The sequence below is a fragment of the Melozone crissalis genome, unplaced genomic scaffold (genome assembly GCF_028551555.1).
Source record: "Melozone crissalis strain CALT ecotype California unplaced genomic scaffold, PUWL_Pcris_2 ptg000068l_1, whole genome shotgun sequence".
NCBI lineage: Eukaryota > Metazoa > Chordata > Aves > Passeriformes > Passerellidae > Melozone > Melozone crissalis.
The window spans coordinates 7,290,693-7,314,696 of record NW_026535846.1 but is presented as its reverse complement, the minus strand read 5'-3'; the positions used below and the strand labels follow the sequence as shown (position 1 = coordinate 7,314,696).

Genomic DNA, 24,004 nt, shown 5'->3' with positions numbered 1-24,004 from the left:
CCCCTTCCCTTTCCCTTTCCCTTTCCCTTTCCCCTTCCCTTTCCCTTTCCCTTTCCCTTTCCCCTTCCCTTTCCCTATCATCCTGCAGCACTGGTCTGTCTGTCTGTCCTTCAGTGCTCCTCCCCTGTCCTCTGACAGCCTCTAGCAGCTCCTTCCTTTTTCAATGTAATTTTTATTAGCACATTTTGCAGCGAGCCGGGAACACCGACAGGACGGTGAGGACAGCCAGGGCGGGCAGAGGGAGCAGGGCTGGCTCTGGGGGAGCCCTCGGCATCCCGGGAGGGACGGACAGATGGACAGACAGACACTGCTGCAGCCAGCACAGCCTGCCCATGGCACTGTCACCTCCTGGTTCTGTCGGGGACACCTTGAGATAATGATCTCCTTGAGCCAGGTCCTATAAGCTTGTCACAGACATCTCTTTTGAAAAATCCTTTCCTTAGGATTTTTCCTCCCTGAGAAGCTGAGAGGCCTCAGGAACAAAATGTAAACAATGGTTATCTGCTGCTGTGGAATGCAACAGGTGCATCTGTGATTGGCTCATGTGGTTGTTTCTAATTAATGGCCAATCACAGCTGGCTCAGACTCTCTGGTCACTCACAAGATTTTATTATCATTCTTTTCTATTCCTTTCAAGACTTCTGATGAAATCCTTTTTTCTATTATTTAGTATCGTTTTAACATATTATTTTCTTTAAATATAATATATATAATAAAATAATAAATCAGCCTTCTGAAATATGGAGTCAGATCCTCGTCTCTTCCCTTGTCCTGGGGATCCTCAAACACCACCACACTGGGCGAGGTGGGGCAGGGAGGTGCAAGAAAAGCAGAGCTAAAATCAGCAGCAGATGACAAGAAATTCATCCTGACCAGGGAAGAGAGTGGCTAAAAATAGCAGCAAGGCTCTGAGCTGTGACAGGATGGGCTGGGGTTTCTCCTGTTGACAGATGTATAATGGATCAAGGCACTGCACGTGCCGCTGCTGCTGCTGCTCTTGGGGTACCCAGGGCTGTGCCTGCACTGTGGGGAGCACACTGCAGGGGCTGCAGGGTCAGCACAGCCTGATTTTGGCCACTGAGCATCTTTGAAAGCCCAGCCCCATGCCCAGGGGAGTGCAGAAAATGAGGAGTGCAGAAAATGAGGAGTGCGGCCCCTGTGGGGCTGTAAGCAAAGAAACCAATCAGCAGGGAATACAAATCCTCCCTGGAACTGCAGGAAAGCCCTTCTCCCAGCTGAGCCCACCCCAGGGAGGGCTGCCTGCCTGCCCAGTGTGTGCTGGGAGGGGGTGGGACAGGCAGGAGGCTGTGCTGTGCCACCAGAGCGATGGGACAGTGACAGAGCCAGTGACAATCACCAGAGTGACAGTGACAATCACCACAGTGACAATCACCACCGTGACAGCCTCTGGTGATGGTGGCTGCACACAGACAGGGACACGAGGATGCTCTGCTCCCCTGCCCCACATGCTCCTGCTTGCTTTTCCATGCCACTGCTTTGCCCGAAAGCAGTGGAGTGGATGAACCAGCGGTGCCTGTGTGTCTGTCCCTTTGCCACTGATGTCCCCTCCTTGTCCCCCCAGCCCCAGGGCCCAGGGGAAGCCTGAGTCTGAGCTGCAGCTGTCAGGAGAAAAACCCACAAAAATTCCAGGGAGCCCTTTCCACACTGAGAGTGTATTTAGGGATGTGTGTGTGCCCATCCAAACCCTTCACTTTGGTGCAGCCTTTGCAGCATCTCAGTGCAGATTGGGGGTGCTGGGGAAGGAAAACCCCCTCCAAGCCCTGCCCTGCCCTGCCAGCCCCCCACACACCTCAGCAGGGGCAGTGTGGCACTGCCAGGCTCTGTTAGTGAGAGCTCCTGACTAATTCCTTCATTTCCCTGGGGTTTGGATGCAATTGCTCACTGCCCAAGGGTCAGAACAAACTGCAAGGTGATCCATATTGATTTATAAGCATGTTTATTTTTACCAGCCTGGCGTGTTCCCCGCCTGGGAAGCAGCAGTGATTTCTCTGGCAGGGATGAGCCGACAGGAGAGCTTTGATGTGGGCTGCACAGGCTCCCTGCAGCTCCCTGGGGGCTCACCCAGCAGGGGCTGAGCTGCAGGATTGCTCTGGGCACGCAGAATTGCACGGCTGGGTTTGCAGCAGAGGCTCTCCCAAACTCTCCAGCTGGAGTGCAAAGTGTGAAAAACGCCAATCACTTGGTTTTTGAAATTTTAAAAGTTTAATAGCAATAAAATGGTTATAGAAAAAAGTAATACAATTAGAGTAATAATACTTTGGACAAATTGAATTAGGATAATATGAGATAATAGAAACAAAGAGTTATGGACAGTTCGGGTACCTCTTTCTGGGCAAAATAAGCCCAAAAAAGGACCCACGTTAACAGAGGATTAACCCTTAAAAACAACAGCCTGATGCATATTCATACACCTCATACATGATGCATAAATTCCATTCAAATACAGGATTCTGTCAGGTCATCGTCTTCTTCTGAATCTTAAGATGCCTTCGAGGCAGGAAGAAGTTCGTTTCTTCTGATAATGGAGCAATAAATTCTCTTTCTCTGAAAGATTCAGGTGTCCCGTGGCTGCTATCTCTGTGCGAGTCCTTTCTTTAAAAAAATATCCTACATAGCATGGTTTCTATTTTAACGTTTTTATAGCCTAAAACTATATTTAACACAGTACTTAAGAGAATTAGTACAGCATAACTTTCTAACACAAGATATATAATATTAATGTGAATATTTGCGAAAAGCCAACCATAAAACAGGCATTTTTCACAAAAGCAGAGGGATGCAAAAAGCGTTTTCCAGCATCCCCGTGCCCCCAGGCTCTGTGCCCCCAGGGCAGGCAGGGGCAGTGCCTGGGGTGGGCTCTGGGTGCCCACCCAGCTGCCTGGGGCAGGGCACTCCAGCTCTCCAAAAGAGAGCTGGAGTGCCCTGCAAAGGCAGGGCAGGGCAAAGGCAGCTCCAAACTCTTCCCTGCACATTTTCTTCTCCCTCAAGCCTCAGAAATCCAAAGGGGGGAATTTCCCTTTTCCCTGTCCTGCAGTCCTGCTCTGGAGCATCCATGGAGCACTGCCAGGAGGCGGTGAGTGATCCCCACTGCCACTCATCACAGGGCCAAGGGGTTTCCATCACACTTTGTCATCCACCTGCTGACTAAAAATGCCCAATAGTCAAGAATTTTACAGCACTTTCTGCAGGAATCACAATCCCTCTTAGCTGCTCGCCTTGTACCCAGTGAGGAAAAAGTCTCACTTCCCTTCAGAAATGGCAGAGTCAGCAAACCTGGAATTTCTGTGGAAACAAAAAGAGGGGCTGGTATGTTTTTGCCCCATGTCATATTTTATTCTTTTTCTGTCATGTTGCATTTTATATCTTTTATTTATGGGGGACTTTTTATGTAATACTTTCCCCTCCTGGTGGCTGGGGGTCCCTTTGGGCTTCCCTGGGATGCAGGCAGGGCTCTGCTGGTTTCCAGCGGCTGGAGGGGTTCTGGCTATTTCCAAAGGGGTGTTGTGAGTCTGTCACCTTCCCATGGCCATTTCAAGGCCATCGTGGCCAGGTGACATCGCTGCCAGGTCCCTGGATGCCACATTGGGAGCTAAGAGGGGTGCCACAGTGATGGCAGAGACTCCCCCTGCTCTGTTGTCCCTCCCATTCCACATCTGCCTGAGGACACCAGGCAGCCCCTCTGCAGTGGGAAACTGAGGCAGGGAGGGGTCTGTGGGGCCAGGAGTTGTGCCCCACTGCTGTGGGGTGCACACAACACCCTGGCACTGATGCCCAAGTGGTGATTCCCCCCCAGCCCCCCTGTGGCAAGCCAGGGGTGCCTATCTGGCTTGGTGGGAAGGGGCAGGGTCCCCAGAGGGTGGCCCAGCCTGGTCCCAGCGTGCCACAGCCCAGCAGTGTCCCCGAGGCCGGGGACAGGCAGGCCCTGGGCACTGCCTGGCACACAGAGGGGCATTGAGGGACACAGCAGGGCTTTGTCCCCCTCTGTGCCTGCCGGGAAGGGCCCGGTTGCCCTCTGCAGGCTCCCGGGGTCCTCTGCTGCCTGCACAGCTGCAGGGGACCAGGGACACCCATGGGAACCGTGGCACCCACGGGACTGGGCCACCCAAGGGACCAGGCTGGCCCTGCCACAGCCCTGGGGCCATGGGGAGCCACGGGTGTCCCCACTGTCACTGCACCATGGGGGTCACGGGGCTGGGCAAAGTAGCTGCAAGGTTCCCATCAAAAGGGGGGAAACTTCCAGTTTGGAGCCCCCAAAGCCGAAAGCGGTTCCTGGGGTGGGAGCCCCTCTTCCCTGCTGCCAGATGCTGGGATCAGGGAGGTGACAGGGGCACACCATTGCAGTCCCACAGGGCCACACTCCCACATTGCCAGTGGGCAGCTTGCACCAACACAGCCTGGTGGGGCTGGGGGATGTCCCCAGAGCCACCAATGAGGGGGGAGCACCCCTTCCCCATGCCCCAGAGCGCTGTGTCCCTTTTGCAAAGCCCTTTCCCCCCAGAGCACTGTGCAGGGCCGTTGGCATCACCCGGGAGCTGGCAGCCAAGGGGTGCTGGGGGGCGGGCAGGGCGGGCCCGTGCCTTTAAGGGGGGTGGCTGTCACTCACAGAGCCCTTTTCTTTGCTGGAGAGCGGGACAGGCACCCAGAGGGGGGACCCAGGGCGTGGGACCGCCGGGCAGCAGCCAAGCAGCAGAGCCAGAGCGGCGCTCGGGGAGCTGAGCAGGACCAGCACCATGGGTGAGTATGAGGGGACCTGGGCGACACCTGGGTGTCTCTGGGGACCTCAGCCCACAGCAGAGCCCACTGAAAGTCTCCTCTGGCACCGGTGAGGTCCTGGTGACCCCGGTGTGCCTGTGCCAGCCGTGGCAGGATGCCTTGGCACGGCAGGGATGGTGTTTTCTTTCCCAAGGCAGTTTTCTGTCCCCATGTGCTCCTGTGCTGTCTGAGGGGGCAGATGCCATCCCCACAGCCTGTCCCACCACATGAGAGCTCCATCGTGGAGCTGGCAGGAGCTGTGAGGTCCAGGCAGGGCACTGAGCCCGTCACAGCTCGTGCCACTTGGGAAAACAGAGCCACACCTGGTGCCTCAGTTTCCCCACTGATACAGCAGAGCTAACACTCACCGGGGTACCCCTGGGGTTTTAGGGCTGCTCTGTTCCCAGGGGTGCCTTGTTCTGCTGGCCCCCTGCCTCTCCTCCTGTCTGCAGCACGTTGTTTGGCGCTGGCAGCAGCGGAGTCTGGGCACAAAGCTCAGGATTGTGTGGCACAAGGGCTCTTTCTCCCCTCCTTTCCCTCCCCAGGCTTTCCCCCTGCAGAGAGGCTGTGACAGGGAGCCTGAGGGGCCCTGTACCATCCCAGGGCTCTCAGTCCCCTGGGAATGGAGCTGCTCACTGCCCCAGAGCTGGCACCTCTGTGCCATCTCCCAGGTGGCCAAAAATCAAACCAGGAAAGGAAAGTTTGCCCCAGCGAGGGGCCAGACCCTGGGTCCCAGCGAGGTTGGGAGCAGCGCTCCCAGGATGAAGGAGGCCCCCCCTGGATGTGCTGTGTCCAAGGCAAACAAGAGGGAGGGGTCCCAGCACTCTCCTATAGCGCTGCCTTTGTTCCCTGTTTGCTCTTGGCGTGGGGCAGCCACTGGGGTGGCAGTGCCAGGACAATCCCCCATTGTCCTCGGTGCCACTGCGCAACCTTGCTCCCAGCGGGGAGGGCAGGGCTGGCCAGGGCCCCACGGCTTTCGTGTTCTCCTGGGGAGGAGATAAGCACTGTGGGGTTTGTGGAGGGAGCGTGGGCTTGGTGTGGGTGCCTTCGTGGCATTCAAGGCAGGAATTCTGTGCCCAGATGGGAGCCACTGTGCCCTGGGCAGTGGGGTGCCAGAGCCCATGTCCTGGGGAAGGGGAGCAGCTTCCCCAGGTGTCACACAGCCAGGGCAGCATCTTGATCCAGCTTAGCTGGAGCCAGATGCTGGTGGGTGCAAACCCACCTGGCTGTCTGTCCCCAAAGCAGGCAGGATAGCAGCTGGCTGGGCACCTCCAAACCCAGCCCACAGGGACACTGAGCCCATGTCAGAAACTGGCTGGGCACCTCCAAACCCAGCCCACAGGGACACTGAGCCCATGTTAGAAACTGGCTGGGCACCTCCAAAGGCAGCCCTCAGGGGAACTAAGCCAACACTCCTGCAGGTTAGAGCCCCAACGTGCGGGAGGAGCAGGTGCCCATGGCCTCACTGCTGAAAAAACCCAGCATTTAGGCACTCCAAGCAGCACACTGCTGTGTGTCCTTGCTTTCCCTGCAGGTCCTGGAGGACTAAACCTATTACACAAGTGTTGTCATTTGTGGAACTGGCACGGCGCTTTCCTACAAGCACGCCTGCCTGCATAAAGGGGCGGCTGCAGCCCGAGCTGCCTGCAGGGTGCCAGGCAAGGGACCAGTGCCCAGGGTGCCACCTGGATGTCCAGAGTGCTCAGGGTGTGTGCTGGCTCCTGCTATGCTGCCCCAAGCAGGGCCACCTTGCTGGATCTGCCCTGGGGTTGGATTCTGTGCAGGTGCTGAGTTCCCCTCTACATTTAATGGCAAATTAGAGCAGCAGGCAGCTGTGGTGCTGCTGTGGTGGCAGTGGGGAGCCCATTAGCAGCTTGTTTGCCAGGTCCCACTGGCATTACGCTACATCACGCTCTATTTCCATCTGTTTGTCACGGGTCAGCATGGCTGGCTCCTCACAGCCCCTGCGCCCCACGCTGCCACCATCCCTGGACACCCTTGGGTGGGCTCTGAGCTGCTGGGAGAGCTCTTAGGGGAGCTGCTGGGTTTGGCTCTGCAGCACTGCAATGGGTCATTTCTGGGGTTTTCCTTCCACCTGTTTTCCTCCCACCTGTTTTCCTCCTCCTGGCAGGCACCTTTCTCCCACTGCACTCCTGAGCTGCAGGCTCCAAGCAATCCTTGTCCCAGCAGTCCCGTCCCACCTCTTCCCTTTTCTCCACAGGTTTACTCGAGTGCTGTGCCAGATGTCTCATTGGGGCACCCTTTGCTTCCCTGGTTGCCACTGGCCTGTGCTTCTTTGGGGTAGCCCTGTTTTGTGGCTGTGGGCATGAGGCCCTCACAGGCACCGAGCAGCTCATCGAGACCTACTTCTCCAAAAACTACCAGGACTATGAGTTCCTCCTCGATGTGTAAGTACCCTGCTGCAGAGCACCCACCTCACAGCTTTGTCCTGCTCTGTGCCAGGCTGAGGTGTCTGGCTGGGCTGGCCAGGGCCAGGCTCTCACCCAGACACCAGAGAGACCCCCAAGCTGCCTTTGGCAGGGTCCAAGGGGCCACTTGTTTTATTTCACACCAGTTTTCATCTGACCCCTGCTAGGTGTCCTGGGTAGAGCTGGACCTCTGCACGGGGTAGGTATGGAGGATGTGGGGGGAGGATTGGAGGATATGGAAGATTGCTCCCCACAGCTTTGCCCCAGCTTTGCTCTTCCTGTGCCTTCACCCTCTGTTTTGGTTCCTGTGGGGCAGCGTGGGGAGGGGAAGCAGCAGCAGCCAGGGCTGAGCTCTGGCATCGCCCTGGCACCTGAGCCCCCCTGCGCGCTCCTCTCCCCCGCAGCATCCACGGCTTTCAGTACTTCATCTACGGCACAGCTGCCTTCTTCTTCCTCTACGGAGCCCTGCTGCTGGCCGAAGGCTTCTACACCACCGGCGCCGTCCGGCAAATCTTTGGGGACTACAGGACCACCATCTGCGGCAAGGGCCTCAGCGCTACGGTAACTGGGGGCCCGAAAGGGAGGGGAGCGCGAGGCCCCCAGCGAGCTCACTCGTGGCAGCGGGTGTGTCATTGTTTGGGAAAGTGGCTAGGACATCCTGACAAGGTGATCTTAACCGGGGTTTGGCACCCCTTCGCGCGCCCCAGCGGGTTCACCACGCTCCGCGCGGCCAAAGGGCAGGAGAATGAGCCCCTCTGGGTTTTGGGATATCCCAAAGGGAAGCACAGCCCTGCTGTCCTCACCCAGGCCTGCCGTGTTTCCTGGGGACAAAAAGTAGCACAAATAGTTATGTTTAATAAAAGTGCTTCATGTTTAAACATAGGCTGGGAGAATCTGAGCATCCCTGCAGTGCTGGCAGCTCAAAGCTCTGTGGCACCCGGTACCCCTGGGGTCCTCCACTCTGCTATTCTTGGGAACCGTGACAGGGTGCTGGCAAAGGGGAGCAGAGGGGCACGGCTGTGGTTCCCTCGGGGGCTGGTGGGGTGGCACCATGGAGGGAGGGCAGGAGAGCCACACTGATACGTCAAGGCAGCTTTTGCAGCTGCCCTCCTTCAGAGATCAAACCCTGCTTGGCCGTGGCCATGGTTACCCCCCGCCAAAGGTGGCAGCATTCCTGCTGCTGCCAGTCCCCCCATGCACACCCAGCCGGGCATGGATCTGGGTTGGTGCTGCTCCTGTGAGCTGCAGGAGCCCCAGCCTGGGCTGCTGCCCTGTGCTGCCTGCCTGGGCCCACGCTGGCTCTGAGCATCGCAGTCCCCACCTGCCCCACGCCCTGCCCTGCCTGGGGACCCTCGCGCTCCCCTGTCCGTGGCCTGGGCCATCGCTAACCGCGGCTGTGCCCGGCTTTGTCCTGCCCCCTGCAGTTTGTGGGCATTACCTACGTCCTGACCATCATCTGGCTCCTGGTGTTCGCCTGCTCTGCCGTGCCTGTCTACATCTATTTTAACACCTGGACCACCTGCCAGTCCATTGGCAACCCCACCAAGACCTCGGCCAGCATTGGCACCCTGTGTGCGGATGCCAGGATGTACGGTGAGTGCCGGCTTCACCGGCCAGGAGCCAGGGGAGGAGAGGGGATGGAGGGCAGGACCCAGGCATGGTGGGTGGGGTAAAGCAGACCAGGTGCTGAAGGGCCCCAAAATGCTGGGGGGTGTGTGACAGGAGGCTGCAGGAAGCTGGGCAAGGGAGTCAGCTGTCAGCCTCATCTCGCTCACCTGGCTCCCACATCTCCACAGGTGTCCTGCCCTGGAATGCTTTCCCTGGCAAGGTGTGTGGCTCCAACCTGCTCTCCATCTGCAAGACCAGCGAGGTGAGTAACTCCTGCCACCTCGTGTGTGCTCCCCTCCGTGGGACACCTTGGCTCTGCCTCCCCACGCAGCACACGGGACCCTGAGAGCTCACCCTCCTGTTCCCTTGCAGTTCCAGATGACTTTCCACCTCTTCATCGCAGCCTTCGTGGGGGCAGCTGCCACGCTGGTCTCACTGGTGAGTCAGTGCTCCCCCTGCCCAGCCGTGCTTCTCCGCCTGGCAAGGATGTGGGGGAAAAGGACAGCGAAGGTGGTGGGCACGGATGGGACAGAGCCTGTGCTCGTGTCGTTTTCTGGCACGTAAGTGCAGATGGTGAGTCCAGGCCATAAGGCAGAGGTGGCTGCAGGAGGGGATCTGGAGAGGCTTTAGCAGACTGCCAGGGACAGGTCCCAGTGCAGGGCGTGCCCTGCCTTTCCCCGGACACACTGCAGTGTCCCGATGGTGCTGTGGGGCTGCAGGGCTCTGCAGGGCACTGCTCTGCGGGGCTGTGGGGCTGGGGCTGCCCCCTCGCTCACTCTCCTCCCACCCGCAGGTCACCTTCATCATCGCAGCCACCTACAACTTCGCAGTCCTCAGGCTGATGGGCCGAGGCACCAAGTTCTAGCCCGCGAGGCGGAGCCCAGCCAGACCAAACGCCCTCCTTTTGTCTAACCCCGAGGCTTTAACACTGCAGCCACTTGACACCAGGTCTCCTGCCTTAACTCTGCCTTCGCTGATGACTCCCCTCCTCTTCCTCCCTCGCATCCATTGTGCTGAGCGTGACCAGGAAGGAGAGCTTCCCACTGATGGACGCCTCTTCATGCACTTTTCTCTCATTGCTCATCCGTAACCGGCTCGCTCCAGAGCCAAGCCCATCAAAACCAGCCAGAGAAGAGGAGGGACTTTCTCCAATGTCCCAGTGTTGCCTAGGGATGAGCAAAGGCCTTCAAGCTCCTGGGAGGAAGAAATCCACGTAGGTTGCTCCGTGAGTAGCAAGAGGCTACCTAGAGAGAAAAGGAAGTTGGCCCAGTTGTGGTACCATTGCTAAAGACTCTCCTGGAGCTGTCTGCTGTCACCACCCATGGATGGAGAATAAGAGAAGGATTTTTTTCCCTTAGCAGAGAAAGATGAATTTAACCTAAATCGCCTGCTGCAGCCACGGCAAAGGGAGTTCAGGGCAAGGATCTTCCCAGTGTGGAGAAGAGAGTGCTGATCCCAATGCCGATAAAGCCCTAACCCAGCTGCTCCTATTAAAGCCTAAAGGAGTTTGGTGTCTCTGTAGGCAAGGGGGACTCTTGGCTCTACCCTCCAGGCAGCAGAGAGGCAGCAAATAGGTTTGACTGAGGAGGGGACACCTCTGCAGAAGCCCTGGGAGCATAAAGCCAGAGCCATCCCTCCGTGGGCAGGGGATAACCCTCGGGACCGCGTGCCTTGCCTGCCCTGCCGTGCCCTTCACAATGGTGCTCTTCTCTGGGGTGATGTCTGCTTCTCTAACCTCCACTGGGCCACAGAGCTCGGCTCACTTCTCCCCCTTGTCAAGCGTAACCACGCCTCCTTCTGTCCCCCTCGTCCCCTCACTTATTTTCCTGCAAGTCAGGACAGCTGCCTTGTGCCTGCCAGGGTGGGAGGGACAGGCAGCATCTTGCTTCCAGGTGAAACCCATGAAGGAATTGAGGAGGGAAGGAAAGGTGGCAGTGTGGGGGTCACAGGGTGCAAACACAGCCCGTCTCTGCAATCCAGATCCTTACAGGTGCCAGTCTTTTCCCATGGAGAGGGTAGGGGGGCAAGGGGTTGGGTGGAGACCTCTCCTCCATGGCTGTTCTCCTCTGGCTGGGTAGCATGGATCCAGCCAGACCTGCAGAAGTGCTGTTTCCTGTCCTCCCTGACAACTGGTGATTTGTTTTGCTCTCCCTGCCTCTCTCCTTAGTGCTAATCTTTGTGTTTATTTATTGGAGAAACTAATTTCAGTGGCAGACTGAAGCTCCATCTTGCATGGATTTATTTTATTTTTTCCATGTCTGTATTGTTGTTATATATATTTTTAAGTGCTGGTTTCGGCAGGGGCAAGGATAAGGAGGCAGATCTGCTGAGCAGTGCATTTGAAGGATCCTTGCTGCCAGGAATGCTGAAATAGGTTGGCCAGGCTACCAACGCACACGGGATGGGGAGGGGGGAGATCCAGCAGGGGTGCCAGGGTGGGGAGAAACCAGTCAAGATCTGGAAATTCACATCAGTGCTATCTCTCTTGGGGGGTTGCTGGGGTTTTTTTTCATATCCATTTAACAAAAAATAACCAGGTCCTCCTTCCCACCCTTGTCCCCAGACCCCACACACGCACACACACATACACACACACACATGCAAAAAGAGTTAATCAACTGAAAGTGTTTCCTTCATTTCTGATCTAGAATTTCAACTTGTTAACCATCAATAAAAAGGAGCAAGTTTTTAAAGACTTATCTTACAGGATGTATTTTATAAAAATTAAAGAAAATACATTAAAATTAAGAACATTCTGAACAAGATGTACGTCTGCCTGTCCATTTGTTGTGCTGGCTTTCCCACCTTCTGCCCCCACAAGAAAACAAAAAAGGGGAGGCTGCAGAAGAGAAGGTCTCAGAGGGGCAGTACTTGCTGATCCATGTGTGGGCCAGCAGCCCCTGCAGGGCTCTGCCCACGCCAGCCACGAGGTTCATAACTCTGACTTCAAAATCATTGTTCCCAGCTGGTGGGGGGGCCCTTAAAACCTCTTATTTCTCCTCCAGCCACCCTGAGGAAAGCTGGGGTCTTGTGGCAGCTGCTTGCTTGTGTTTGGTGCTGCTGCTACCCTTTAACACTCAGCCCACGTGCTGACAGCCTCTGCTGTGTCTCCTCATGTAGCACAACAAAACCACAACAAAACTAACAGGGCATCTCCAGCCAGGCTGGCTGGCACTAAGGCAGCATGTGTGGGATGAACATGGCCAGAGCCATGCAGGGTGGGCGATTGTCTCGCTAGCAGAGAGCCCTGTGTGGAACAGGATGGCCTTGTTCAGGCACAGGGACACACTGGGCTGTCACAGAGCCCTGCATGTCCTGTCTGTGGCTCTGTGGTGCTGTTTGCTGCAGGATTGTTAATGTGTCCACAGTGCTGGTGTGTGAGAGGGCATTGGCTGCTGCCTTTCTGCCCCAGAAACCCTTAGGTGCATCTTTCCACAGCAGCTGCTTAAAAATCATTGATTCAAATGTTGTTTCTCTTGGAAATCTCCCCAGAAGCTGTGCCCAGGGGCCTCCAGGGAGTGAGGCCACAGAGGGATGCTCCCAGCCCCATGTATCTGTCCAAAAATGCAGATTTAAGGCACAGCCACATGCACTGGAGTGGCAGGGTGGGACCTTCACTATTCCTAAATGGGACCCTAGCCCAAATCCCACTCCTCCCACTCTTCCCTGGTTTCAGCCCCCTCTGAACAGACAGCAAAGCTTCCCAATGCAGCTTGGCCAGGGGAGGTTTAGCTCATGCACTGCTGCTGCCCCAGCTCAGTGGCACAGCTCGGCCTTGCCCTGGCTGACAGAAACCCCTGGGGCTGCAGCCAGCATCAACGGGGCCCTTTGTTCCCTGCGTTCCCAGATGCCATCACCCTCCTCTCCCCGTGCTGAAAGGGTCTTGTGTGTGCACAATCAGCCTCAGGGCAGCAGCGAGCTGGGGAACAAAGCAGCATCTCTGTCCCCTGGCAGAGCCTGGTGCCCCCCCGGCCGGGGCGCGGGCTGGGGACAGCAAGTGCGAGGTGGCAGCGTGTGAGAGCGGCCAGCAAGGCCAGGGAGCTGGGCAAGGCCCCAAGGGACACGTGGAGCCTCATCAGGTGTGCCCTGCTGCCACCCCACCTGGGGACAGGGGACCTGTCCTCAGAGCTCCTCTCCTGGGCACCCAGCGCCCTCCAGACACTGGCTAAGAAAAGACAGGGAAAAGCTCTGCCTCACACCAAACCATATCTCTGTAAAACACCAAACCAAACCAAACCAAACCGAACCACATCTTGGCCCATCAGGAAAGCTCCAAGCAGGGGACCCAGTGCAATCACCTGCGGCTAAAATGCGGCAGAACTTTGCTCCCACAAAGGCTGGGCCAGAGCAAGGGACCCTGGAGCAAGTCCTATGGGCTTGCTGGCAAGAAGGCGAGGCAACTCCCATCCCTCCATCCTGTGCCCTGCCGCCCCGGGGGACGGCCCTGTGTGCCCTGGGGAGGGGATGGCGGCACCCAGGGGGTGTTGGTGATGCCATGGGCCCCCAGCCCTGCGCTCGGGCAGCCCCCAAGGGCGAGGGGCCGCCGGGCGGATGGCCTCCTCAGCATCCCCGAGCCCCGGGCGCGCATCCCCGGTCCTGCGGCTCCTCCCCGCGGCCACCGGGTGCAGCAGCGGCTCCTCGGACAGCGAGGCGAGCGGCGGCCAGCCCCGGTTCCCCCCGCAGCCCCGGTTCCCCCGGCAGCCCCGGTTCCCCTCGCAGCCCCGGTCCCTGTCCCTGCGCTGCCCGGCAAGGGTGATGGCGCTTCCTGGGGAGCCCTCCCCCGAGCCCCCCAGGACACACCATAAACACCACCAAAGGCTCGCTTCTCCCAGGATACGGACTCAGCCCTGGAAAGGCTGCGTAGGATGATGTGCTGGTTTCAGCCAGGGCAGTTTTCTTCACAGTGGCTAGTACAGAGCTGTGTTTTGGATAAGCCATGCCTGGCAAGCAGCTCTGCGTGCCAGGGCCGTGGCGTGGTACTGACACCCACCTGCCCTGGCTGAAGTCCTCACCTGCACCTGATCAAGCACCCAGCTGCTTTCTCTCCATCTCTGCAGAGTCCAGCTCTGCCAGAAGCTTCTGTCTAAAGATGAAGAGGGAATAGTAAGTGGAAAGTCACACAATCACAGAATGGCCTGGGTTCAAAGAGACTTTAACAATCATCCAGCCCTTGCCACAGACAGGGACAACTTCCACTAGAGCAGGTTGTTCAGAGCTCCGTTCTCCCTGGACTTCAACACTTCCAGGGATGGGGCAGCCACAACTTCTCCAAACAGCCTGTTCCAGGAGTCCTGTACCTGCACGTGGCCATGTGCAGCAGCCCCCAAAGGACCCCAGGCAGTCACGAGGAAGGAGCTCCTGCAGCAGCCATGCAAGCACTGGGGCCAGGGGCTATCTCTGTCCATCTCTGATTGCTTTTGCATGAGCATTCACCTCAGCAGCAATCCACCATGTCACAGATTAGCCCAATCTCCCCGTCAAGGGACTCTGACTCACCTGTGTCCTCCAGATAACCACTGATGGAGCTGCCATCACCTCCCACCTGGGCAGTGCTCCTCAGTCCAGAGAACACACCAGTGCCACAGTGTCAGAGCTGTCCTCAACTCCCTGTTTGGAACTGGAGCTTGGAGTAGGGTTCAGAGGCTCCTAAAGGGGCATTTTTAACTCTTTATTCATCCAGCTCAACTTCACACAAGAATATGCTGTATCCAGAGATCCCATGAATCTCCTCACGGTTTGTTGCCTTGAGGAGCAGCCCCAGAGCTAAGGAGGAGCTGCACTCAGGGAACAGCCCTGGTCACCAGAGAGCAGCCCCAGGGCATCTGCAGCCACTGGTGTGTCACTCCACTCCTCTAAGCCTTCTGATGTTTACATTTTTGTACTGAAGTTTCTCACACACTTTTCATGTAAATAATGATTGTTTTGCATTCCTTTCTGGAGGAGGAGAGCATTGATAGATTGTTGGTTTGACCAGTGTGCCTGGAGAGGTGGCAATTTCATCCTCCAATCTATGGTCACTTTTGAAAGTCTATAAATATTGGAGTTCAGAAATAAACTGCTCTCTTTTTACCTTGGACATCTCAGCTTGTGCGTGTTGTTCATTTTGTGTTCTATTGTGACACCAGTGCTCCTCAGAGAGTGGCTCTTGAGGAGAACCCCACCACCTTAGCAGTTCCATGGCCTTTCAGGGGCACTACCCAGCCCAGAGCAGCAGAATCCTCAATAAGGCAGTGGGAGAGAAAGATGAATGGGATCAGGACATTCCTCACCCCTCCTCCTCTCCAAACACACTGGGATGTGCTACAGCATCTGTCCCATGCAGAAGCAGCTCCCTGCTTTCCTTTGGAAACACTTTGCCCTGCAGGGATCCATCTTCTCCCCTGCCATGACAAAACCTACAGAGCCCTCTGAAACAGGTTACAGAGGGAAAGTGGGGAATGAGGGAATGGCCTCTCTATGGCTCCTGCCTCTGCCTGCACTTCCTTACAAACACCTCACACCAGGGGGGTCAGCAGCTTCTGCTGCTTTCAGACAGACCCTTCCTGATGTGAGGCAGCCTCACCCAAACCCCACAGTGCCACCACACCAGAGCCATCTCCCACCAGTGTTGACTGTGTTTTCAGCTGCCTTTTGAGATGTTGGAGGACCCCAGATACTCCAGCCCACATGTAAAATGCACGGTTTTCAAGGACTTTGAACCCTACACTGCCTCCTGGAATCATGGATAGCACAAGCAAACCTGGGAGGAAAATAAACAAAAACATTCTGCCAAAAGAAACAGCAGGCACAAGCTCTGCAAACACAGAGAAAGCTTCCCAAAATAAGCAGCTATCCTGGCAGGACAGAGAAAGAGAACAGTCCCATATGCTGATTTCCTTCTCAGCATCCTAAGGAAGTCATGCCTGGTTAAAACCCCCTGGAGCCCGAGGAGCCAGTTCCAAGATCACAGGAAGAATTCACAGCAAAGTACCGGACTTGCTGCTGAGAGCCCAGGCTGAGAATTTAAGATGTAGTGACAGAAGGAAGCCATGTGGAATATTTCTGTTCTGAAACTGCTTTCTGATTCTACTGAAAAGACAAAACTGGTCACTGGCTTCAGCTGTTGAGCTCTGATCCTCCAGCTCCTGGTGCAGGTAGGTACATGAAGGAATATCCCCCTGATCCCTTAGTGACTTCTCTCTGCCAGATGCTGTAAGCAAGCAGTCCTCAGAACAAAAACTGACTTGAACATGGATAAATCAAGAAGGCAGCCACTTCATTTGAATACATCCATGTTTTATTTGCTTAAATAAAGGTAGACTCTTGGTTTTACAATTCCAGTTCTGTAGCAATAGCAACAACCGCAGCAGCACGAGGGGGCACGGGAAGGGATGGCTGTTGGCACTGAACTGCAACAGAGCTCAAAATCCTGGCTCCTTTGGGAATTGTGCGTTTCATTTAAAATAAATTAAACAACTGAAATATATTATACTCTACTTTTTATAAAAAAACATGTAAGCCTGATATAATGGGGGGGGGGGGGTTAATAGAAAAAGTCAGTGATCCTATGTCAGAAATATAAGTGCTGTGTAACACGTGCACAACGAGGCTCTTGAGCTTTAGCTGCCAGCATTGACACACACAGGGTGTGCAAACAGCTGCACGTGTCTCCTGCATTGTGGCACCCTGAATCTCTGCCCTCTTCCACAGGAGGTGCCAGTCCTCACACAGATCCCAGAAAATCCACAGTAAGTGGCAGTTTCACCTGCAGGGAGCTCCCTCAGCAGCCCCCTACTGGGGCCAGCACACAGGGACCTGAGTCTGTTCTCACCCTAAGCCCCTGTGCCTGTTCAGGGATGGAAACTGGAAGCACAGGTCACAGAGCCTGGGACCTTGAAGGAAATATCAAGCAGTGCTAATGAAGAAAAAATCCAGAGGCCTCAGGAGGTCAGACACGGTTAAATAAACAGTAACAATAATATCCTGTAAAAATCTTTCACCTACAGAGGCAGAACCTTTGCCTTCAGGGAGCTGCCTGAATAGCATTCACTCCCCATGAATACAACTGGCCTGTTTAGAAATTAGATCCCCCTAAAGCATTAATACTCCAGTCCCTTCCACACACAGCTGCCCTGCAGACAAGGGCAGTATCTCCCTGGGTTACCCCAGAAGAAATGGGGGAAAATGCTCATGCTCTGCATGCTCAGAGACTGTGCTGTGATGGGGACAAGCTGCCAGCACAGGGCAGGGACTGCCCTGCTCTAAAGCACAGCTTAAGGGAGGGTTGCTTGATTTGAGCTATAAAATTCACCATCCAGCAGCTGATCACAGTGGGAATCACTGGGCAGCCAGTGGATACGTGCTCGGGGCAGGCTCCTACGTGCCTGTGGGCAGCCACAGCTTTGGCCAAATGCTTGCACGGGAGGTTGCAGGGCTCGGGGTTTGAATGGCAAAGGCAGCAGCCAGCAAGCTCATCTCTGCTACACAGCCAGCCTGGGACTAACACCTAGCAGAGGGCAGGAGATGGGAGCAAAGCCTGGCATCCCTTCTAGAAGGCTCCTTGGGCTGCCCACACCTTGAACAGAGAAAGCAGTGCAGCTTTCTCCCCACAGCACTGAACACAGCAGTCTGTTAGCAGACACTTGAGCAGTCTGTCACAGGAATTACAGATAAAACATCCTGGGTTTCCTATGAGGGATCAAGGGCCCGGCTAACTGTCCCTGACACACCAGGTGAATGGTTCCACACTGCAGCATTCATGGGAACATCCATGCTCGAGCAACTGAAGGTGTGGCTGTGCCAGCTGATGAGGCACAGTGGTCACAGGTGCCAGACAGAGTGGGTTTAACAGCTGACCACACATGAGCCACCTGCACACCCAGGAGACAGCCCACCCACCTGCCATCTGGCCTGCTAGAGCACATCACCTGAACACAATGATCACTTGTGACAGAAACCAGCTGAAGTGTCACACTCCAGATCTCCTGAGTAACCCTTTGACATGACCCAGTGAACATCCACATCGGTGTTTTTCACCCAGGGCTTCAAGGCTGAGCTTCCACAAGAGACAAGGAAACATGTATTAAACAACAAGCAGTCTCTCCAAAATATAACACTCACACAAGACAAAGTTAGAGGTGAGGAAAAACAGACCAGAAATAGGCAGCTATGAAGAAACAATACTGTCACATTCAAACACAGGCCCCTCTCTCCTTCACATGTTGCTTCTGGTCAGAGCTCTAACAATTCTTATCACATTTCAACCTCAGAACACAATACATTTATCCCAAACAACAGACACACATCCCAGCCACTCCACTATTTGGCTTTCTCACAGTCACATGGGCCAGAGTCTTTAGGACAGGTTTTGTTCAGTATGTTGAGTGGGATTTCCTTTGGCAGTATGGTCATGAGTGGGTCTATTTTTTTTTTTTATTTCAGGACTAAAATACTTCAATGTCTAGGATGCTCTCAGCTTTGCTCTGCAGGCAGTTCTTGGTAGAGAACAAATCCCTATTGTCTTTAGGGAATTTAAAGGACTTGAACTCAGCCCTTTAAACCTGCTCAGGCAGAGATGAAAGCAAGACTATGCTCACATGCTCTGTTAACAGCTCCCTCCTGCAGATACATGCTCTGTGCCTGAAAACCCCAGGCAGGATTCAGATGGTGAGGCTGCAGCTCCCCAGTGAGCAAACCACCTCTTGTCCTTGTGGCCACTCTCCTCAGAGAGGCCCAGGGCTGCCCAGGGTGTTTGATCCAGCTGCTCCCAAAGCAGCAGCAGCCACTCTCAGCAACAGGCCGAGCCTGATTTGGAGCTGGAGTTGAGGTCAATGGTGTGGCCCAGCATGCAGTGCTCCAGCTGCTCCTCCACCGCCAGCACCTGCCGCACAGCTTCCTCAAAGGCCACTGTCACATTGGTGTCATCCTTGGCACTAGTCTCCAGGTAGGGATAGTTACCGTTTTCAATGCACCAGGCCCGGGCCTCCTCTGTGCTCACCTGCCTCTCCAGTTTGTCTATCTTGTTGCCCAGGACTACAAATGGGAAGTGTTCAGGGTCCTTCACATCAGCATAATAGATAAACTCCTTCTGCCAGTTACTGAGGTTCTCGAAGCTCTGCCGGTCGTCCACGCTGAAGGTGAGCAGGCAGCAGTCTGCTCCCCGGTAGAAGGGCGTCCGCAGGCTCTTGAACCTCTCCTGGCCCGCAGTGTCCCAGATCTGCAGGGTCACAAAGCGCCCGTCCACCTCCAGGTCCCGGTTCAAGAACTCCACCCCAATGGTGTGGAACGCCTGCGAGTCAAACTTGTTGGTGACGTAGCGGTTCATGAGGGAGCTCTTCCCCACTCCACCATCTCCAAGGAGAATCACCTTCAGGAGCAAGGACTTCCCGCTCATTGCAGCAGCACGGAGGGACAGGGTACCAGGGCAATCTGCAGGGTTCACCAGGAGAACAAAACAGCATTGGACTTGTGGGTTCTGCAGAACAGAATATGGTATTTCCATCCCCATTTCTGAAATTTTGTACATAGTGCCTCGCTGGCAGTTTATGTACAGCCATGAGCAGGATGAGACACCTGAAATCAGTGTCTAGAGCTTTTATTTTCCTAGCATCAGTCTAATTACACTGTTATGACAATGGAGAAGAAAGATGCTAACAGCTCACTGATCAAACAGAATGCCAAGGAAACTTAACATTACAGCATAAGACAGTCTCAGTCTAAGTGAGGTGTCTAAGGAAGTGATGTCTGTTTTTAGAGAGATCTTATCATCCTAATCTGTCCTATTAGAGAGTTTAGAGCTAGGAACTGGACAAACTTTCAGGCAATCAAGTCCTCCATCAGGTCCAAAATGGATGCAGCACATAGCACATGACCCCTTTAAGTGCAAGGTAAAAACAACTGTTGAGAGTTTAGTATCAATTACAGCACTTTTGGTGAAAACTCTGTATCAGAAAGCTTGCCCAGTTTTTCCAAACACATCATCACTACTTGAAACATCTCTCTGGGCCTGCATCCTGTGAGGCTATCACAGAAACAGCAAAATCACCAGGGGTGGCCATCACCAGGCCTTCCTGTCCACTGTGCCATCACCAGCTAAACAATTTCTCCTCTCTGACTTGCTCTGCTGGAAGGATGCCATAGATGTGCAGGTCTAATACCAATACAAGTCATTTGTCAAGCCAGTTGTTAATCACCCTGAGGATGCTGACTCACCTTGCCAGCGCAGCTGCGCGTGATCCCGGTGCTGGAAGGGGTTTCCCAGCACAGGACCAGCTGCTCTTTGCCTGTCACAGCCCAGTTTGCTCAGGCTCAGCTGCAGGTTCACATTGCAACCACCCAGACACCACAGGTTCCTTAGTCAGCACCCTCAAGGCCAAGTGCCAGTGCACCCTCTCCCTCCCAGGGACACTGTGCAGGCTAGGGTAAAGGCCTGACATGGAATAAGAGGTTTGTTGGGTGTTGTACTGTACCTGCTCTGTCTCCAGGACTGTCCAGGGAACAGCTTCCTCCAGTGTATCAGTCACTAAAAAACAAACATCAGTCATCAAGGTTACCAGGGCTGCCCTCGTTGGCTTTCAGTCTGTGATGCTGAGTGAGGATGGAAGGACAACAGCAGAGCTCTAGGAACCTGCACGTGCAGTACTGAGTAAAACAGCAAGAACAAAGCACTGAGGAGCTTCCCTTGCCCTGAGTGAAATGGAACACAGCCCAGTACAGAACCACTACAAGGTGCATGCTGAACCCCAGGTAAGAAGAGAACAACTGAAGGAGCTCTGACAGGAGAGCACAGGCTGTGCAACCTGTGTCTCCCCTCAATCCAGGGGATTATAATAACTGTGATCTGCTTGTCCTGCCTACTCACACCCTGGAATCTGATTTGAGGATTGAACACGCACCAGAATCTACTAACCAGAAAGTGAGCCAGCTGAGAACAGCCTGGGATGAAAAGACAAGGAGCTTGCTTACACCTGCTACCAACATTCCTGGGAAGGGTGTGGATGAGTAGTGCTGCTTAGTGATGACATCTCCGACCCACTGAAGCAGGAGCGTGTGGCACTGCTCAGATCAGCACTCCTGCTCCTTCCAGGCCAAACCCAGCTTTCTGCCTTAACCTCGGGGGGCCCTCTTCAACCTTGATTCTGCTCTTTTTGCAGCCCTTTCAAACAGTGCTTACCACAAAGCCAAAAGCAGAAACTTCTGCTTTAAGTGAGTTTCTTCACTTTCTGCACAAAAGGCTCACAAATTTCACTTCCCTGCACAGAAACACCTCAAACCAAGCCCAGCTGAGCTAAGCTGATGGGCTATTTGAGGAGCAGTGTGTGACCCAGTATTTCTAAAGCAAAGACCAAAATGCAAATGTCAGAAGAGACAAACAGGAACTGCAGCACAACTCCCCATGGCCCATGGCTTAGGGGAAATCCTGCCCTGTGAGCAGGTGAACTGCTCAATTCCCTTGTTCCTTTCCAAACCTTCCTGAGGGATGTTTAAGACAGTCACTGTCACCACTGTCACTGTCACTCCTCCTGGCACAGGCCATCTGCCCCGAGCAGAATTTCTGTTTAAATATACTCTGTTAGCAAGTGACTCTTTTTAAAAATGACTAATAGGTTATGTCGGGCTGCTCCAGAGCCTGCAGGACTCAGCAGCAGGGCTCAGGTCAGCACGCTGCCGGCACCGTGACACAGCCTTGACATCGCTGGTCCCGTTGCGAGCTATCCGGATGCTGAACCCCACTGCAGCAGGGCCGAGCCGCTCTCGCAGGGCGCCAGCACCTGTGTGCAGGTACCAACAGCGGGGTGGGCACGCCAGGTCCGACTCCCCCCTGCTCCCCAGGCCCCGGCTCGGCGGAGGCGAGACCCTCCGGCGGGTCCCATCCCGCCCCACGGGAGCGGCCAGGAAGGAGCCCGCAGCCGAGGAGCGGCACCCGCGAGGGGCCCCCTCGGCACGGGCCGGGGTAAAGGGGCGGCTCTCCAGCCCTCTCCCTCCGCAGGTGCCCAGGCCGGGGCGGTGGCGCCGGGCCCGCCCTTACCTCACCCTCACCGCCCTCCGGCCGCCGCCGCCGCCCGGCCCGCGGGGCGCAGGTGCCGCTCAGCCCCGCGCCTGCGCCGCGCACGCGCCTCCCGCCGGCCGGCAGGGCCCGCCCTCGGCAGGCAGGACCCGCCCCGCAGCCCCGCACGGTGCCGCGGTCACTGCCATCATGGTCCCGCATGTCTGCCCTGTGCTTCCTCGGCCCCCTCACGGTGCCGCGATCACTGCCATCACGGTCCCGCATGTCCGCCCTCTGCTTCCTCGGCCCCCTCACGGTGCCGCGGTCACTGCCATCACGGTCCTGCATGCCCGCCCTCTGCTTCCTCGGCCCCCTCACGGTGCCGCGGTCGCTCCGCTCACGGTCCCGCATGTCCTCACTGTGCCTCCTCAGCCCCCTCACAGTCCCCTCGTCACTCTCCTCACAGTCCCACATGTCCCCCCTGTGCTTCCTCGGCCCCCTCACGGTGCCACGGTCACTGGCATCACGGTCCCGCTTGTCGCCCCTGTGCCTCCTCACTCCCTTCACGGTCCCGCATGTCCCGCCTGTGCCTTCTCAGCCCCGTCACGGTCCCGCATGTTTTCCCCCGTGCCTCCTCAGCGCCCTCACAGTCCCCCCTCACAGTCCCACCTGTGCCCCCTCGCTGCCTGCCCTGTCGCTCCTCGAGCCCCCGTCCCGTCAGTGTCCCCCTGTGCCCCCCACAGCACCCCCCGTCACTCCCCTCCACAGTCCCTGCATGGCCCCACTGTGGCCGGCAGCCCCGCACTGCTCGCCCCCGGCACTCCCCTCACAGTCCCCTCTGTCACTCCCCTCATAGTCCCCTCTGTCACTCTCCTCGCAGTCCCCGCATGTCCCCTGCCCCCCGCAGCCCCCTTAATGCCAGTCCCCGGTCTCCTGTCCCCTCACAGTCCCACATGTCGCACCGCAGCCCCTCACTGCCCTTCCCTGTCAGTCCCCTCACAGTCCCACCTGTGTCCCCTCACTGCCTGCCCCTGTCACTCTTCTCATAGTCCCCCTGTCCCCACTTTGTCACTTCAGTGACAGCTGCCTGAAAGAGCAAGACTTCCCCACCCTCACGATATCCCACAGGGCCAGGAATGAGAATGTTTTTAAGGAGGTTTCTGGGGAAGAACAGCTAATACAAACATTACATTGAAAGGGAAAATTGTGGCCAGCCTCGCCCAGACAGTGAGAGCAGAGGGAGAGGGAAACCAGACCCCCAGGAGGCTGCAGAGGGGTTTTGGGGAGCAGCAGCCACTTGTGTGTTCCCCTGTGGTTGGCATCATCAACTTTTCTTTCTAATAGTGCCTGGTGCTTAACGAGATACACCTTTGAAACTTGGGGACACATCTCACTGGGGCTGCAACATGCCTTGGACACCTTCTCCAGGGGGGAAGAGCAGGGACCTCTGGTACGGACATCCAGGGCTTTTGGCCATCTGGATCCTGTATCAGCTCCAGGACTGAGTGGGTGCCACAAAAGGGCATCCATTCTGTTCTCCCTGCGGAAAAGCATGAGATGGGAGGAGGATTTAAATTAAGCCAGGGATTATATTAATACTGACCTCAGTGATCTGTTGGAAGGGATGGGAAACAAGGAAAGCCTAGGGGGGTGAGGAGGTGGAGGGCAGCACAAGGGCCCAAGGTCGAGGCTTGTTGGCAGTAGGGGACCATGGCAGCCTGGGGAAAATGTGGGAGCTCCAGGAGTGTGCACAGCACTCCACAGCAGCTCCAGGGCAGAAGTGCAGGATGCTGCTGGTACCAGGGAGAGATGCAGCCTGCACCACCCCCTGGGAGATCCCTCCAAACCAGTCCAGATGCCCATGCCAGCTCTGTCAGGACCATGCATTGCTGGAGTGAGCCTCTGAGCAGGGCACACTTGCCCCTGCCCAGTTCCCTTTGCCTGGCAGCCATTCAGTCCTGTTTCCCAGTATTTATTGATCAGGGATCTGATTCAGCATATAAGGGGTGAGCCCTGATCCTGAACAAGAAAGAGCCACCACGGCAGATCCTGCCAAGGCAGTAGAGGCATGGTGCTCTGCTGCAGCACTGTGCCATGCTCTGCCCTCCTGCACCACCCCTGTCAGGCCTGGCAGACACCTAATCCTCAGGGGAAGCTGCCTGCAGGCTTTAGGGAGGGCAGCACATCCCTGCAGCTCAGCCAAAGATGCCACATGGCCAGTGACCCCAGC

At 55.9% G+C, this 24,004-nt stretch overlaps 2 protein-coding genes across 3 annotated transcripts; one reads left to right on the top strand and one right to left on the bottom strand.

Annotated features, from left to right (window-relative positions):
- Positions 1-4,653: 4,653 nt before the first annotated feature.
- Positions 4,654-11,575, top strand: PLP1 (proteolipid protein 1). 2 transcript variants are annotated; one of them, XM_054289351.1, is made up of 7 exons: positions 4,654-4,755; positions 6,995-7,181; positions 7,607-7,763; positions 8,627-8,795; positions 8,999-9,072; positions 9,183-9,248; positions 9,604-11,575. In XM_054289351.1, the coding sequence occupies exons 1-7, from the start codon at positions 4,752-4,754 to the stop codon at positions 9,673-9,675; spliced, it is 729 nt and encodes a 242-aa protein (XP_054145326.1). In that variant the 5' UTR covers positions 4,654-4,751; the 3' UTR covers positions 9,676-11,575. The 2 variants fall into 2 exon arrangements, with proteins under 2 accessions (XP_054145326.1, XP_054145325.1); XM_054289350.1 differs by having other exon boundaries at positions 7,607-7,868.
- A 5,018-nt stretch (positions 11,576-16,593) lies between these two features.
- RAB9B (RAB9B, member RAS oncogene family) lies at positions 16,594-21,885 on the bottom strand. Its single transcript, XM_054289352.1, has 3 exons — positions 21,817-21,885; positions 20,258-20,310; positions 16,594-19,217 (listed from the first exon to the last, which is right to left on the bottom strand). Exon 3 carries the CDS (start codon positions 19,180-19,182, stop codon positions 18,577-18,579), a length of 606 nt encoding a protein of 201 aa, XP_054145327.1. The 5' UTR covers positions 19,183-19,217; positions 20,258-20,310; positions 21,817-21,885; the 3' UTR covers positions 16,594-18,576.
- Positions 21,886-24,004: the final 2,119 nt, after the last annotated feature.

Excerpts from the sequence above, each read along its gene's own strand:
- RAB9B (XM_054289352.1), bottom strand. The coding sequence starts at position 19,182 with ATGAGCGGGAAGTCCTTGCTCCTGAAGGTGATTCTCCTTGGAGATGGT.
- PLP1 (XM_054289350.1), top strand. Across the intron at positions 7,869-8,626 it reads GGCTAGGACATCCTGACAAG|TTTGTGGGCATTACCTACGT; the intron begins GTGATCTTAACC and ends TGCCCCCTGCAG. Across the intron at positions 9,073-9,182 it reads CCATCTGCAAGACCAGCGAG|TTCCAGATGACTTTCCACCT; the intron begins GTGAGTAACTCC and ends GTTCCCTTGCAG.